The sequence below is a fragment of the Nylanderia fulva genome, unplaced genomic scaffold (genome assembly GCF_048542155.1).
Source record: "Nylanderia fulva isolate GAGA-0341 unplaced genomic scaffold, ASM4854215v1 Scaffold13, whole genome shotgun sequence".
NCBI lineage: Eukaryota > Metazoa > Arthropoda > Insecta > Hymenoptera > Formicidae > Nylanderia > Nylanderia fulva.
Genome location: NW_028189518.1, coordinates 4395850 through 4412752, shown reverse-complemented (window position 1 = coordinate 4412752; position 16903 = coordinate 4395850). Strand labels below are relative to the sequence as shown.

Here is a 16903-nt window from a genome sequence, read left to right as displayed (position 1 = left end):
GCATTTACTTTTATCACGTATACACTTACAATTAGCTTTCCATCTAACGATAAGAAATATCTCCGCATATCTTTTACATATCCTTTTTTCTCTCTCTTTTTTTCTTACAAAATTTACTATTACTTTTTCAGATTATATTTATCATGGAATTGTTTAATGATCGCGTCAGTTATGCAGTTTACTTTGTCGTGATTTATATTTATAGTTAACATTCATTTCATTTTATTCCTTTTCGCGTTCAATTTTTATTACGATCGTCTCTTACAATGCACATTGGCTGTATATTTTATGTATGCATTTGGCATCTCAAGGTATGTGTGAATTACTTCTCCATATAGCTATGAAAAGAGGCAACAGCACGTACTTTATGAAATATTATTTGCGATATTGATTTCGCGAAGTGAAGAAATCTCTCGCATGAAAAGATCAACGCTCGGGGATGCGTTTGGCATTTTTATATATATATATACTTTTTATATTATTATCATCCGGTGGGTTCATCCAACTCTCGTATCGCGCGAAAATTCCTCGAGGTCCACGTATCTACCTGCCGTTTTACGAGCTAACTCATTAAAACGATCTAAACGCGTGGAAGGTCGTTCGTTGCTACCAATGCAGGGCTCTTAACGTCGTCCAAATTCCTCTACGACATTTAATGCCATCTCGAAATGCATTTAAGATAAATATAAAGATGCGAGAAAGAGAAAGGTCGAGACACTTCAGGCCGGACTACGTTCAGGACCGCATGACGTAGGGACTATTTTTGGGATCGCAGGTTCGAATGTAACGGCGGATATTAGGAGGACGCGACTGTTTCACTTTCTATAAGTATTGGAATTTTCGTATGCGAGTCTTCGAAGGGGCAAAAGAGTTGTTTCGACCTTTTCGAGATGCCTCGCGCGCGCGAGATTTCATTGGAGTCACGTGCGATTACGAGAAACTTTCACGCGAATTGATATTTCGTTGCGGCTATTCCTCAATACTACTGATTCAATTTGAGAAAAAATAATGATTTATTCGGTCTCAATGTCGGATATAAATATCTTTTTTAACATCACTTCCTTTTAGATAGAGAAATATCAAATCTTTCTATTAACAGCGCATGATTAGACATTATTTTAATAAGAAGCTACATTTATTTTAATTTTTTTTAATGTGTCGTGATAAATTATATGCGTCAACATTAAAAAAATATGTTGTGAATAAAATTAATCTCTCTTTATTTCTAAACCATCTTCTTGAAACAAATTTTAATAGATTTTTTGAATCTAGAAAACAACCGAGACCTCTAATCTTGAAACAAGAAAAGATACGACATATGATAGTTTCTGCGGAAGAATAATCAGTTTGATTTGCATCAATTGTTGTAAAAAATGAAGTGCTCCAAGAAAATCTGTATAACTACATAAAAACCTACCAAATTGTGCGGGAAGATTCGCGAGTCCTTAAAGCATAATAGCACCGCGCATTCGCATTCATATTCGAGAATATATGCGTTTCTAATGACGCGTTCCTTGCATATCCATGCATAACGCAGCACAATTGTTTTGACAATCGTACATTTGCGAGCTCGCGATGTTCGCGTGCGTCGACGATCAGCATAACAATGGCGAACAAAGGCAAAAGATTGCGAACTCGGCATTAACAAATCGCGAGAGAATGCCTGTTCGATGCGATATATATACACGACAGCTCGCCTTCTATCTTCTACGTCCATTAGACCCGACTATGGACCACCGGCTATTGGCAACTGTATCGCAATTCTATTGTATCGCGTATCGCGCTGCTACTTTTAGAATTACACGCGGGCAAATATCAGGACCCGTTCGTGACCACCGACCATTATTTACGCGAACCAGGTTTCGTTTCAAGTATCCGCGGTTGCAAATGAGAATATCTCTTCGAGTGCTGGTATAGTTACGGTCGCGTTAGCGCGCAGACAATCGGAGAAACAAATAAGGCTGTGCTCCAATAATAAGGCGTGTATTTTGCAACAAGAGATTACTCGGTTCGCTCAATTCTGTCCCGCATCGTTTCCTAATGATAGAGTTTCTTGCGGCTTATGTGGAATCGAGTTTGTCTTATTAACGATAATGTTCAAACAGAGTTTTTAAGTAGTTAACGATTGACAATAAGGAAATTGCGAGCGAAGCTAAACTTTATATGAAATAAATAATGAGTACATCTACATAGAGAGAATTTTCTCTTAAAATTTATCCTGAAAATCGTGGTAATCATAAGATAATTGGTATTGGAAGAATTTTATAAGAGTTTCTCTAATTAATATTTTTATCACAATAAAAAATATTAATATCTACCACAATAGAATGTAAAATATGTTCAATGAATTTTACCTATATACATATTAATATTTTTTATTGTAAATATTAATCAGAGAAACTCTTATAAAATTCTTCCAATATTAGATTATCCCACGATAACCATGATTTTCAGGGTAAATTCTAAGAGAAAATTTTCTCCGTGTTTTTTTTTAAACATAATTTCTCAATTAATTTCAAGCAGTCTCTATTTTATAATAGAATTTTTATGTAATATCAAATGCCGTAAATGATGCCTTATCCTATCGATATGTTCATTGAAAAAAGTCAGCCAAACTGTCTTGAGAATCCGTCATTAAAGTATAATGAGATAGAAAGTAGGACTTGCATAAGTATGAGCAATACGTAGGTAGCATCTGCCGAGTGAATTTTAAGATATTCCAATTTGAATTCCGTGTATGCCTGATGTAATTTAGAAATTAATATTCTGTTATAATTTTTAAATCTATCATTTTTTAACATACCACTTTAGTTTATAATGCCAAATATTTACAGATCGACAAGTGTGAAGAGAAATTTACATGTATTCTTGAATTTAAAGATCTCATTAGCAAATTAACATATGGATTCGCGATGAAAACAAATCCGTTGAATTTAGATAGCTTATCAAACATTTTTCTAAAAGTATCCAAGAGTTTACAAAAAAAATTCTTAATCCAACGATTAATCAATTTTTCGAAGCAAAGGCATGAAACTTGGAACAGCCGCAACTCTGTCATCAGGCTCATCATTCTCATATCCTCTCCGAGTAATATCTTTCACATTCACCAAGAAGCGTACCCAAGAAAGGCTCGAGAGAAGATCGTTAATGTCAGCGCGCTCTGACAAGCGAAACGCGAAGCGAGAAAGGTGTTTAAAGCATTGTCGTCGTGTTTGAAACATCGCTAAACTCCCTCGAGGAATACGAGGAATATTAATTTGATGAACTCACCCTCTTGGCGACTGACGACGATGAGCGCGCAGGTCAGCAGCAGACGTAGGAGTAGGACCTGGCCGCGCGAAGCCGCTCCTCCATCTCGGATCCTCGACATGTCTCCCCTGGCTTTAGGTCACCGCCGATGTTGGTCCCGATGAAGTCGCACGCGCCGGAGGTCCTTGGCCAGGGTCCTCAGCTCATCATCGACGCGCGATCGACCGATCGGTCCCCCATTCACGTCCGCGGATCGCACAGCTTCAGTAGACGCCAACTGTCAACCTTGCCGTGTTAATTGACAAGTACCATCGCTGCGAAAAACGTGGTGCGCGTTCGTCCACGATCAAGGCGCGCTTGTCACTGGCGAACGCGCGAACGGATAGAAAGCAAAATCTCCCACTTTCACTCGAGGCGGAGCTGGCACGTCGAGGCCGCCAGGATCCACCGTCCCTTCCACGACGACCACTTTGCCATGGATCTCTTTCCTCCTCTTCCCTCTCCGTCTCTTGTCTCGCGATCGACGGATCTTACCCGTGCGTTTTGGCGCTCGTGAAAATGATGATCGGGGACAGGGAGGAGCCGATGGGAAAAGGGGACGACGATGGATCCCAATGACAATAGCTGCGGTTCTCGTCGTCCTCACGAGAATCATGCAAGTCTTGCGCATCCTGTTTCACAGTAATGATATATGAAATGTTTTTAGAGTCAGAGTACCTGAAGTGTTCTCGGTTATTTAAAAATATCTTTTATGTTGAGAGAACTTCTGAATTTATAATGAAGATACATTTCGTGTTTGCACAAATCGTGCTATCTTTAAGATAAAAAAAGAAAAGATAGTTTCATAATTAAAGAAGATTCTTATAAAAAAATCTAAGACATAGATTTTATTATTATATAATTATAGAGACAATTCTATAATATAATCTGCAATATCGATTAGATTACGAGAAGGCAATAAGAGATACGGCTCACCTATGCCGAAGAATCGGATTTCAGGATCTCTCACACTTCCTCGACCTCCAGGCAGGCCTTCGCAAAAATTTCCTCTTCCAAGTCCATCCTGTTATCCTACCCCGTTCGTTAACCCATACCGGTTGCTGATGACCTTTACCAGTCCGCCCATAACATCGAATATAGATTGATTCATATCCGGAGAGACGCAAAAAGAACAGGATCAGGTCGCAAGGTCGGGAGAAAACGATATCACGTGATGTAATTTAATCGATGATGATTCCGATATACTATATTTCACTGATGACGTATCCTCGATAACGCATTTCAGGATCTGAAAAATAGTATTTTTATTTTATTACAAATTTGTAAAAAATTATTTCATTCCTGTAACTTTCCTAAGATATATTATCATTTAGCTTAGAATTTTATATCTTATTGTTAGTAATTGCACAATTTAAGATTTAAAATATTATTTAAAAAAAAATAAAAAATTAGTGTTCTTCGTTTTTTACTACAAAGAGAATATCTATAAAATTGAAGAAATTTTTAATCAACAAATGTTAAAAAAAAAAAAAAAAACAGAAATTGTTTTTATGTAAAGAATGTGTGAATAATTACTTTTTAATATTTTATATCTTGGAAAGCAACTTTATTTTCAACAATAAGAAGATGAGGAGTGCTCTATAATAATTTCCACGAAGATGTAAGCTAGATGTACAAATTTCGTAAGCATTCGTGAGAATTTCAGAGTGAGAATGTGCTCTCAATTGTTTCGTACATATATTGACGTAACACTCTCTAGCTTCGACCACGGAGTCCTCCACCAGGTGTTTACTTACCAATTTATATTCTTACCGAAGTAGCAGGAAGTGCAATGCGCCGTTGTGTATCGTAACGGTATAGCAAGGAAGACATACAAATATTTGCATGGCACTCTCTTATTAAGCAGCGACACCCTTATTGATAGCTGTTTCAATAAATTTTCGTGAATGTATCAAAATCTTGTATTATTTACAAATTTTTATATATGGATTATAAAACATATAATTTTGAATTTAACATATATATATGTAATTAAGATATATATATATATATATATATATATATATATATATATGTGTGTGTGTGTGTAATTAAGATTAAAAAAAAAAGAATATATATAATATTATATATAAGAAGTTAATGACCAATTTAAAACATTAAAAAAATTAATATATAAACACGCACACACACTATTTAACTATTTATTATCTAAATATATTAGAGATAAAAATATAATTCTCTTTGTTAATGACTCTTAATGAACAATATATTTCCCCAGAAAAGATATTATTTATTAAGATAAAATGTCATTATTTCGGCTGTAAAAAATTTTATGTATAATATTCTTACTTCAATTATTTTCCATCAATTTTATGTGATTAAAATATCAATGCTCATATAATTTCTACTATTGAAATCGTCATTTTATATATACCCAACATATATTAAATTCTTCGATATTACATTCTAACATTCAATTCAGCATTGAAATCACCGAGTTACCGCGCTCGCTCATCAAAAAACACTTATATATCAGACGCACTTGATCGCTTCAGTCTCTACATCTAGAACACATTGCAAGAACTAAGATGAACGGAGTTTATCATCTCATGGTCAACATGTTATATCCTACAATAAATTTTAAATATTAGTAAACCTAAAAATATTAATGTTAGCAAACCACAAAAAGTATATTTAAAAAAACAGTATTGTTGTATAATGCAAGTTTTTAAATTGGATAAATTGAAACAAAATCCTTATTATCGACTGATTGAGCTTTTAAAAGAACAGAATAAAATTTGACTCACTGATTCTCTTCCTCTTTTCTTAATTATGAATTGTAAACTATAAATTTATTTTATTAATATTCATCTTTATATTATTAAAAAATAATTTGACAAACATCTAATATGGTTATATAAGAGTATTTTAGATTTTATGGCAATTTGAAAATTGAAGGATAATCGAGAAAACCACAGGATTACTGGAATGACAAAATAATTTGTTTAATGATAAAATAGTAATATTTTTGTAATAATTTTATACTTATTTTATACAATAACTGTTATTAGAAAATCAGTGTTTCTTTTATCCAATGTTCTTAATTTTTTGTGTCGATTTAAACATAAGATGTTAGACGAGTATATAGAGAATCCACTCATTGCATTGTTATGTAAAATAATTATGTTACATAGTATCTCACCGATATTCATTTTCAGTGAAGTCTTATTTAATATTGTTCAACAATAATATATATGTGCTTACATTATATTATCTCACAATGCAATACAGTTTTAATTGTAGAATTGGCATTCATTAATTTTATTGAATCCTATACAGGCAATAAAATCTTGTGTAAAGTTCAATTTAACTACACCTATAAATTCATTCATTTTGTGTTACTGTAACATCATATTTCGATGTAGACCATTCTTCAACTGAAACAAAGACAAATATTTAGATCGGGGAAACATTTACATTTTATCTATCAAGACAAAATGTAAAATATTGCACCCATCTTCTTATAAATTAATACTTACTTTGTAGTTGGTCTTCTCGATGGTTCCGAAGCAGTCGGAGGTGGTGGAGGACCTCTGCGTGCTAGCTCTTCTAGATAACCCATTAATAACCGAGTCCGTTCGGTAGCGGCAGCTTCGAGTACGAGAAATCTTCGATCTTTTCTAAGAATTTCCTCGATTTCTGCTAGATGCGAGCTATTTTCTTGAACTTTTTTGTACGTTTTATCAGTGATTAGTTTCGTTTCCTAAAAATCACATTTTTTTTAGCAAGAACTATGTCAAAATATTTTAATATATATATAGCAAATATTATAAACGCACCTGTAGAAGTTCTCTAAAATCAGCTTTGGCAGCAACAAGTTTGTCCTTAATATACTCCTTAAACTCCTTCTCGCATTTCTAAAAAAATAAAAAATGTATGCATATAGGAGTAATAAGTAATAATGAATTATAAGTAAATAACACAAATTCTAAAGTATTTACTATATTTACTATATTTACTATATTTTATATATTTTATATATTTATATATTATATAATGAATTATTACGTACCCGGTCACTGGAAGAAAATTTCAAATATCTAGGATCATCCTTTAACAATTTCTTAATGTCCTTCCAGGATGCCGTTAATTCAGTTGATGCGCCTACCTCGTCGAGCAATTCTCGAAATTTGTCACGTTTTTTGCGGCCTAATTGCTCGATGTGTTCATTAAACAATCGTTCTTTCTCCTCACGATCTAAACTTTCAGCAAGCTCCCATCTATGATCTTTTCTAAGTTGTCGTTTTGCTTCTCTCCATGCCAGGTCACCATTTCTTACCTAATTTAAATAAATATTCAACATTATATAATCAGAAGTATCAATAGCTATCATCAAAAACATTATGCAATTAAAAATAATACCAAGTCGGCGAGAAGAGCACTAAAATGTTGAACCGCCTCTGTGTGACGGTGATGCTGTCTCTCTTTATCTCTATCACGAAGATGCGTAGCGAGGGTCCTTTGCACTTCTCGTTCTCTTTCTCGAAGACTGGCTTCCGCCCGTCGTTCACGGTCTCTTTTTTGTTTCTCACGATCCTCCTCTGAATCAGAATGATCATCCCCCTCTTCCTTCTGAATCAAGAAAAAGCTTATTTTACAAAAAGATGAAAAAATTACGGTGTTGAAAATGTAAAAAAAAAAATTTTTTAATATAAAAGAAAATATAGTATTATTAATTATTCTTACATCGTTCTCTTTTTTTGCACTTTTCTCGTCATTTTCTTCAATTTCCCCGATCTCTTTCTCCATCACCGTCTCCTTCTTCTCCTTTCCATTTTCCTCCGAAGGTGCTTCGCTCTTTCGTTGCTTTTTTTCCTTTGTATTATCCTTGTCAATTCTGTCTTTATTAGACTTCGTCTCTTTACCTTTGTCCGAATCCTTACGGTCCCTATCCTTCTTCTCCGTCTTGTGATCTTTTTCTCTGTGTCGATGATCTTTGTCTTTCTCCTTCTCCTTTTTCCGCTCATCCTTCAGTATGCGAACATAATCTCTAAACCAATCTTCCCGCGTGCTCGCCGACTCTACGACTCTGTATCTCCAATCCGATTCCAATTTTTTCTTACAATCGCTCCAATGCGAATGCCTGTCGATGTCTTTGTGCTCACGTAGCATCGCAAAGAATTCCTTTTTCACCTGAAACGCATTTAACATAAGAGTTTTCATCGCTGAAAAATCATTACTGCTTGCTTATATACTATTAAACAATTCTTTTGGTTTTAAAATCAGATTTTCTTGGCTCTCTTTATATCATGCACGCTTTAATAGTATTTCCAACCAATTATTACACGTTCAGCCACATTACAATCACTTTTATAAATATTTATAATATAATGATTTGTAATGTGGATCAAACTATTTCAACTTGCAAACCTTTTTTAATTGATTTTCAAACTATATTTCGTTAGGGGTAGAGAAGAAATAGTCATTCATGTTCATTTGTATCAGGAAGTATCACAACGTTAAGGGCTCTATTTTTTGTCAAATTTTTTTTACTTTAATGTACTAAGCTGGTTCATTGTAGCTGAAAAAAATTATTGACTTATTATTCCTGCAAAGATGATTATCATGTATTATGTATAATCAGTCATCATTAAATATATAGTATTAATTCTATGTTATATCAAATAATACAAAATTTATTAAAATTTTAATTTTTAAGAAAAACTGTCCATTAAATTATTTACACAATATACTCATATTTAATGATGACTAGATGTGTAAAGTAAGTAAATGTTTGACTGCCGTCCTTGCTGAAACGAAAAAATGTGGTTAGTGCATTATTATTATGTTATTAACTCCGAAAACATTAGAAGCTCGCAGCCGTCCAAATTACGAAACGAGTTTCTATCTAATTTTTTTTTCTCCTATTTGCTATACTCTAAACTCTAAAATATCTTTCGAAGAACCCATAATTTTATTTTAACGTAATATGTTTCATATAATACGTCGCATCGTTTACAAAAATTGTAACGCATTTTTTTAATGGTATGTTTCTTTAATAAAAAATAATTATAATTCTTTTAAATTAAATTACTAAAAAACGTTATCTTATTAAAATAAAGTACACTCACTCCTAAGCCTGGATACTTATAAATCATAATACTGAAAATATTATATAATCGAGTAAAATTAAATATAACAGATAGAATTGTGAATTGTCTATGCAACGTAAATCCAAAAATTATTCCATAATATAACTTTCTTTCCGATCCCCATTGCGTAATTTGTAAACGACCAAAACGAAATATTTTGTGCAATAGCTATAATCTTTTGTTCTTAAAAAAAGTTTATATATTATTCAAGAAATGATAATCAAAAAATGATTATAGCTCAGACGTTGGCACATTTTCGTCTCAGATTGCCATAACATTCATTACTCGGATCCTGATCCTATGAAGAATTTCGAGGCACTGAAAAATTTGTGCCATAACTGTTTAAACTTGTTTCTTTATCCGATTAAAATTATAAATATCCACGTCTATTAATTTAGAACAAAAATGGTCAAGATCCTCAAAAGAGTATAAATCAAATATTTTAAAGAAAAATGTATACTCATTTTGCCAATCTAATTTGTACTTGCACATTATAATTTTGTACTACAACTTATTGCAATCCTCTAAATAATAAAATTATAATTTTTTTTTGTATATCGCTAACAACAAGAATCTTTGAAAGAATCTTAAAATTGACTTAATATATATATATATTTTTTTGAAAGCTGTATATAAAAGTTCAAACGTATATGAAAGTTTAAACATATTTTTATATATAAAATTTTGTATATCATGTATTGACATAAGAACAATAGAAAAATATGATTTTAACATAAAAATGTGCATTTCTTTTTATGAATGCATATTTAGTCTAATCATCTATATACATAAAATTAATTTTTTATTTAATATGCAATAATAATGTGCAAAAGAAGTATATAAAAAATTAAAAAATAAAATAAATAATATATGTACACAATATAAATTTCTTATGTTGATTTGTTTTTATGTCCATACATTTAATAATATAAATTCTGTGGTAGCATTAGAGAATAGATTTTACAAATCGGAGTATGCTCTGAGAAACTGTTCTCTGTGGAAGATATACTAATGCTACCTCGGGCGTGTATTGCCTTTTGTTTAATTTTCCATAATTAAATGATGAAGTTACGTGAAATTTCTCAAATTGGTTTTGACTCTGGGGAAAAAGTTAATCTTTTGAAGAAACGAGGATTACGAGTAATATACAAATACCGAGTTCGTTCATTCTCATGACTCTGCTTTGGAGTAAAGAATGCGGCGCGCGAGGGTGTGCCAACAGTGACCCGCAGTGTAGGTGGGAATGGTAGATGACATCATCCATGCCACCAACCAGCTTCAGAACCAAGCCACTCCACATACGGAACCTGTCCTGCCTGCCTCCTGACTGAAGTGGAGAGTTCAGAACACATAAGTATATAAAGGAACCGTGACATACTAAGATTTTATTCTCTACATCTCCCATCTTAGAGCTACAAAAACTTTTTCGTATTCTATCGAGCAAATCTACTGGAGTAGAGAATTATTATTAGAGAGAAATATATAAATATATATAGATCTCCTGGTATATGTGTTCTTCAGCCATATTATTATTTTAGGTATTTGTATTGTATCTTACAAGTGGAACAAAATAATAACATACCTATGAAACCTGAAAGAAATTTATCAATTATCGCTGTAAACATAAACTTCATTAAACATTATCAAATGTATCCTCTCCTATCTAAAGTTAAAAAACGCTTTTCTATTCTTAATTTGATTTTTATGCCATCGCGCATTGCAAAGCTTCGCTTGATAAGGGGAAAATTCTTGGATTTAATTAATCAAAATAATATAATTGTTTTTAAACATAGAAGCAGATACTGAATAAATATATATTTAACCCATATGGAACTTATCGCAAATGTAGTATATACACTACATTTACACGCTGCTTCGTCGAGAAGATTTATGGAGTAATTAAATGAACGACATCGGCCTGGAATGGAAGGTAAAGAGTTTGGGCAGGATTTAAAATTAGGAAATGCGGTTTGTGTGTGACGATGCTCTGTTTAAAGTACAAAGAATTTAGGCACACTTTAGTAAATATATGTTCATATAAAATTATAACTCATTTAAATAAGATAACTTTAATAATATAATTACAAAATATATAAGAATAGAACAAATATTCTTGATAATCTCTTCAATCTTTAAGATAAGCAATATGTATGAAAATTAGTATATATAATACTATCTGAAATCTAATACAAAATGATAGAAATAAAAAGTCTAATGATAAAAGTTGGTATTAAAATTTAAAGCATAATTATAAGATAATCTCGCTTTTATATTATTACAAAATTATGACTCTATTTATGAGAAATTATAAAATGTACCTAAATCCTCTTGTTAAATATATACATATTTGGACGGAATCTTAGGAAGGAATATGTCGCTAGAATATTTATCTTATCATATCAAATGTTGAAAGTTTGAATAAATTAATTATAATGTCCTGAAAAATATCTTTTGCATTGCCATACAATGCGCGCATTTAATGATATTAATAAAATAAAAATACCTGTTCTCGTTTGGCTGTTTTTTCCTCTTTCTCCTTTTTTCGCACTTCCAGAAGATATTCGTTGAAAAGGCTTTCTCGTTCACGCATCTTTTCTACATTCTTAAATCGTTCATCCCTTCCGTGTTTTTGAGCAAAATCACTAAATGATGATCTATAAAACAGTATCAGAAAAATTTATAAGATAAAATTTTTTTGTGTGCAAGAAAATATCAGCATAAAATACGTTCTCTGTATATACATACTTTCCATGAAGTCCAGCCTCTTCTAAAAGCTTCTGAAATTGTTCTTTTCGTTCTTTCATTTTATTCCTCTTCTCCCGCCTTTCTTCTTCAGCTCTCTCCTTCACATACTTTTCAAAGACCTGTTTCCTTTCCTTGGATGTTAGAAGTAAGTAACGTGGATCAAATACTATTTTATGAAGTTCTTTTTCCCAAGTACTAAACGCAGATACCTAGAAACAGAATAGATGCAGTTACACTGTACAAGGTATTACAGTGTAAATAATGGTATATAATAATTTACATCTTTCTCTGCAAGCATATCTCTGAATGATTTGATCCTGGTCTCCAACGGAACTATGGCTCTCTCCCTTGCTGCTCTCACCTCGGCCTCGATGGCAGCTTCCTTACCGATGTCGATGGTCTTCTTCTCTTCCTTCTCCTCTTCTTCTTTTATAGGTGTAGCTAAAAAAAGTAATATAAAATTTTAATTTAAAAAATTACAGCAATTGTCATATTTAGTGTTGAACAATAATCATACTTTTGATATCGTCATGCTTTATTTTTTTAGCTGGTGTAGGTTGATCGTCATCACTGCTTTCACTAGTATCCGATTGACGTGCTGGCTTCGTGGTACCGACCGCATCTGGTGGAGTTGATATCATCTTATCCACATCCTGACGGCCAATAAGATCGTCTGGCCTTTCCCAGACTGATATTCGCGAAGAAGGATTATAGAAAAATACTCGTCCGTCTCCCGTCCAAACGACGCACCTTCACACAATATACATGTTTTATTTTCATTTTCCATTCTATATGAATATATATAAGTATGAAATAAATATGAAAAAAATAAAGCTGAATGAAATACCATGGAGTTCCAGGCACTGGTGTACTAGAAATAGGTCTAGACTTGTCTTGAGGTTTCGCAGGTTCCTTTGCGACGTTTTCTTCCTTCTTAGGCTTAGCGCTATCCGCATCTTTTGTACTATCTTTGGTTTCATGCGCGTTCTCTTGTGGCTTCTCTGGCTTATTAGGCTCGGCCACGGCACTGTTATTGGTAACAGTAGTGGTTGTAACGACAGTACTTGTAGGAATAGTATTTGGTTCCTCATTTTTCTGCCGTAATGCCAATTTTGCATCTATTTGGATATACATCAAAATTTAAGATTTGTGTTACAAAATTATTATGTCAAATTATATTTTAAAAAATTATATTTAAAAAAATTATATTATAAAATTTTTTATGCAAAAGAGTCACTGCAAATATTATATATCTTTACTAATTGCAATAATCCATTTGTAAACATATATATTTACTAAATATACAGATTTTAATATACAAATTACTGAAAAATTAATAAAAAAATTATTATGAACACATACATTTACTAATTGCAATATTCTACTTATAAACATATATATTTACTAAATATAGATAAAAAAATTACACATACTTTCTAAATCCTTTAAAGGTTGTGGCTTTTCCCATACTGACTCTCCTGCTTTACTGTTGTAGTAATACAATCTGCCATCAGGTGCACGATGCTCAGTCCAAACCATTGCAGCAGCAACTAATTCAGAATCAAGTTGTGCAAGTATAGCAGGATCTTCAGCAGTTACTTGAGGTGCCATTACACCGTGGGGCATTTGTGGCATACCTAAAAGAAATGTATCACTTTAAATTGTAACAATATTTCCTTTTTGTAATAATAGTTATTATATATTCTTCTTCTTTTTACCCCAATTTGCTTGCGGTGGTCCATAACCGCCAAAGGGCTGGAAACCCGGTGGTGGCATTCCAAAAGGTGCTGCTCCGAACTGCGTGGCAATCGGACCGCCAAACTGATTTGGCATTCTATGTTGCATAGGTATCATATTTGGCGGCGGCTGCATCATGTTCGTGGTTACAGTCGGTGTATTTATTGGTGGCGTGTTAGTAACCGTCGCGGGTGCTGTGCCTAATATTTAAAAAAATGTTTTTCACTTAAAATATCATATTTTTCATAAATATGATTTTATCTAGTAAAAAGAAAAGCATATGCAGCATCAAGAATGTTTTAAAAATTAAATAATATTAAACTTTTATGAGACTTATTAATTACCATTAGATTGATTTGTTTCAGATGCTTGATTATTGACATCTGATGTATCATTCAATGTAGGAGGTGGCCCGGTACCAGGAGGTGCTGTACTTAACTGATTGATTGCATCTGCATTACTAGAAGATGATTGTTCACCTTGAGAAATTCTATTTTCACTAATCTGAGTTGGTGTACTACTTGATGAAGTAGGTGTGGTAGAACGTGCTGTCGCTTGTTTTGATGCCCCATGTACTAACTGCTCTAACTGCAAAATCAAAATATATATATATATATATATATTTTTTTTTAATTAAGTTAAATTAAATTTATTCAATATTAAATCTCATAAGAAAAGAAAATAAATTTTTACTTTCTAATATTCACATATTTCTTATAATTCTTCTATAATAGCAAAGAAAATTTGATACATAAACATTAATTACAATTTAATAGGATAATATTTATTTATATATGTGTATATGGTACATATATTTATGTACATATCTTTAAATATTTGATTATTGAAATAGATAAACTTACTATTGGCAGCTTTGTTATTGATAAACAGTTCTTTGGTGAAAAGAACTTGCCTCTTAAATATGTATTTACCTGATCTTGTACCATGACCTTCACATTTGGTCCCTCTGGTTTAGTCCATGTAGTATCTCTCGTACGAATATTGTAATAATACGACTTGCCGTCAGCCGCTTTTGTCTCTACCCACACTTCTCCATTGAGATCTAGACCTGGAATGTTTGCTTGCTGCTGTGATTGCTGTTGTGGCTGTTGCTGTCCTGGAATCTAAAATGTATTTTATTCAAAAACACATTTTTAAACTTTGCCTTAACATTTTTTATTTTAAATATCTATTTCTTTTATTTAACTTTATTTTTGCAAGGGTGCATCTGCTTTAAGATTTATTATCTAATCTGTAAGTATCATAAAACTGTAATAAGATGATTCTATTTTCTGAGAAAAGTTACAAGAAATAAATAAGTGAATCTACAAAAAATATAAATAATATAAATATAATAATATAAATATTACTATTATAAATATAATATAAATAATAAAAATATAAATGTAATATTTATAAAAAATGTATACTTTACAAAATACATTGTAAAAAAAATTAGCATCTTAGCAAGAATAATAAAAATAACTTGTATTAATAAGATTATTAATATTAGTAAGAAATATTAATAACTTACAAGTATTTCAAAATTATTTTTGTTGCACATAACTTACGCTGTTCATATTAGGTGGTCCCATTCCAGGAGGTGGCCCATATGGACCAGGTCCTGTACCAATAGGCCCATTCATCATGTGTGGTGGTGGCTGAATCAAAATAATTGCTTTTTAAAATCATAATATTATATAGCATAAGTTTGATCTTAAAATATATACAAATTCAACTCACAATTATCGAGAAATTAATTAAAACATACCATTCCTGGAGGTCCCATCAAATTAGGAGGCCCCATGAGATTTGGTGGTCCCATAGGTCCCCAACTAGGATCAAATGGTGGCGGTCCTCGAAACCTTGGTCCTGCTGGGCCAGGTGGACAATTTGGCCTAGGTGGACCCTCAAAGGGAAATCCATTGTTTGCTCCACGAAACATTGGTCCACGTGGTCCAAATCCTCTTCCCCGAAACCTTGGAGGCCCACCGCCCCTCATAGGGAAATCAAACCCACCTCTGCCACGACCCCTTAAATTATTTTTATACGTTGTGACTAGGATATCTTATCATTATATCATGCCACAGAGAGGAAGGGAGATCAGACGTATCTCTCGTATATTTTGAATCTTTCATGAAAAAAAAAAAAAAAAAAAAAAACAAACTCCATTCAACAATATACGAATATCTGATCTGCTCGCTTCAAATACTACTACATTCCTCATAATGTTTCTACAAGATATTGTAATAAAATCTCTTGTAAATAATAACATAATTTCACCCGAATGAAAATTGTCACATGCAAATTCAAGTAAGAATAAAATCCGAGATCTCATTATCAAGATCTTCATAAAAGAACATGATATTTAACAAGATATATATATATATATACATATATATACACACATATATATACATATATTGCGATCAGTCTTTAATCGAGCAGAAACATTACGGTGGGAAGACACCGAAGGAAAGAGAAGCGTGAAGGGAGAGCGTATGATGAGAGGGACATTGGGAGGTAAGGTACAGGGACGAGGCGAGGGTGGGAGGGGGGTGGTAAAAGAGAACATATAAATCTCCGCCCCGAGCTGGTGACTACGAATGAATCCGGTGACCGTGCGATGTCATACGCACCGAAAACCGCCGCGTCCACGCGGCATGAAATGCCTGTAATCGTCCCCTTCGTAACTGTACTCCTCCGTCTCCTCCATTGCCTCGTCATTGTGCTCCTGCTCGTTGCTAGAGACGACGGGCTCGGCCGCGATCGCGGCCGGCTGCTCGCTGCTCGCGTCCATTGACGGGGAGAATTCTTGGAGAAAGATATAGCTTTTATAGAGTCGCGGAACACTAGTTTCACACGCCCATTCGACCTGGATATCGCACACCGTGCTTATCAAGCTTCTTTCTCTCTCTCTTTCTCTCTCTCTCGGCTCTCGCTCGGGAAAAAAACGCGCCGCAAACAAATTATTACTATTTTACGCGATGCGAGCTGTAAACAGACTGCTGCCAACGGCG

At 33.1% G+C, this 16903-nt stretch overlaps 2 protein-coding genes across 4 annotated transcripts in view; both read right to left on the bottom strand.

The window, feature by feature from the left end:
* LOC114932497 (uncharacterized) overlaps positions 1–6576 on the bottom strand; it is a 21512-nt gene extending 14936 nt beyond the window's left edge. The window contains exons 1-5 of one of the 2 annotated variants that reach the window (XM_029304730.2): positions 6514–6576; positions 5599–5877; positions 5046–5173; positions 4225–4537; positions 3271–3920 (exon numbers count right to left, since the gene is read on the bottom strand). In XM_029304730.2, the coding sequence (XP_029160563.1) occupies positions 3271–3370 (100 nt within the window). In that variant the 5' untranslated portion in view covers positions 3371–3920; positions 4225–4537; positions 5046–5173; positions 5599–5877; positions 6514–6576. Of the gene's footprint in view, positions 1–3270; positions 3921–4224; positions 4538–5045; positions 5235–5598; positions 5878–6513 lie in introns of those variants that run through there. The other variant, XM_029304731.2, reaches the window with a different exon arrangement.
* Positions 6555–16903, bottom strand: LOC114932496 (transcription elongation regulator 1). Of its 2 annotated transcripts, none has more exons than XM_085479823.1 (18): positions 16523–16903; positions 15655–15916; positions 15455–15544; positions 14816–15007; positions 14228–14471; positions 13865–14083; positions 13580–13783; positions 12994–13264; positions 12664–12896; positions 12427–12587; positions 12147–12355; positions 11905–12055; positions 7996–8442; positions 7672–7881; positions 7322–7588; positions 7089–7166; positions 6789–7012; positions 6555–6686 (listed from the first exon to the last, which is right to left on the bottom strand). In XM_085479823.1, exons 1-18 carry the CDS (start codon positions 16681–16683, stop codon positions 6683–6685), a joined length of 3627 nt encoding a protein of 1208 aa, XP_085335949.1. In that variant the 5' UTR covers positions 16684–16903; the 3' UTR covers positions 6555–6682. The 2 variants fall into 2 exon arrangements, with proteins under 2 accessions (XP_085335949.1, XP_085335950.1); XM_085479824.1 differs by having other exon boundaries at positions 15655–15904.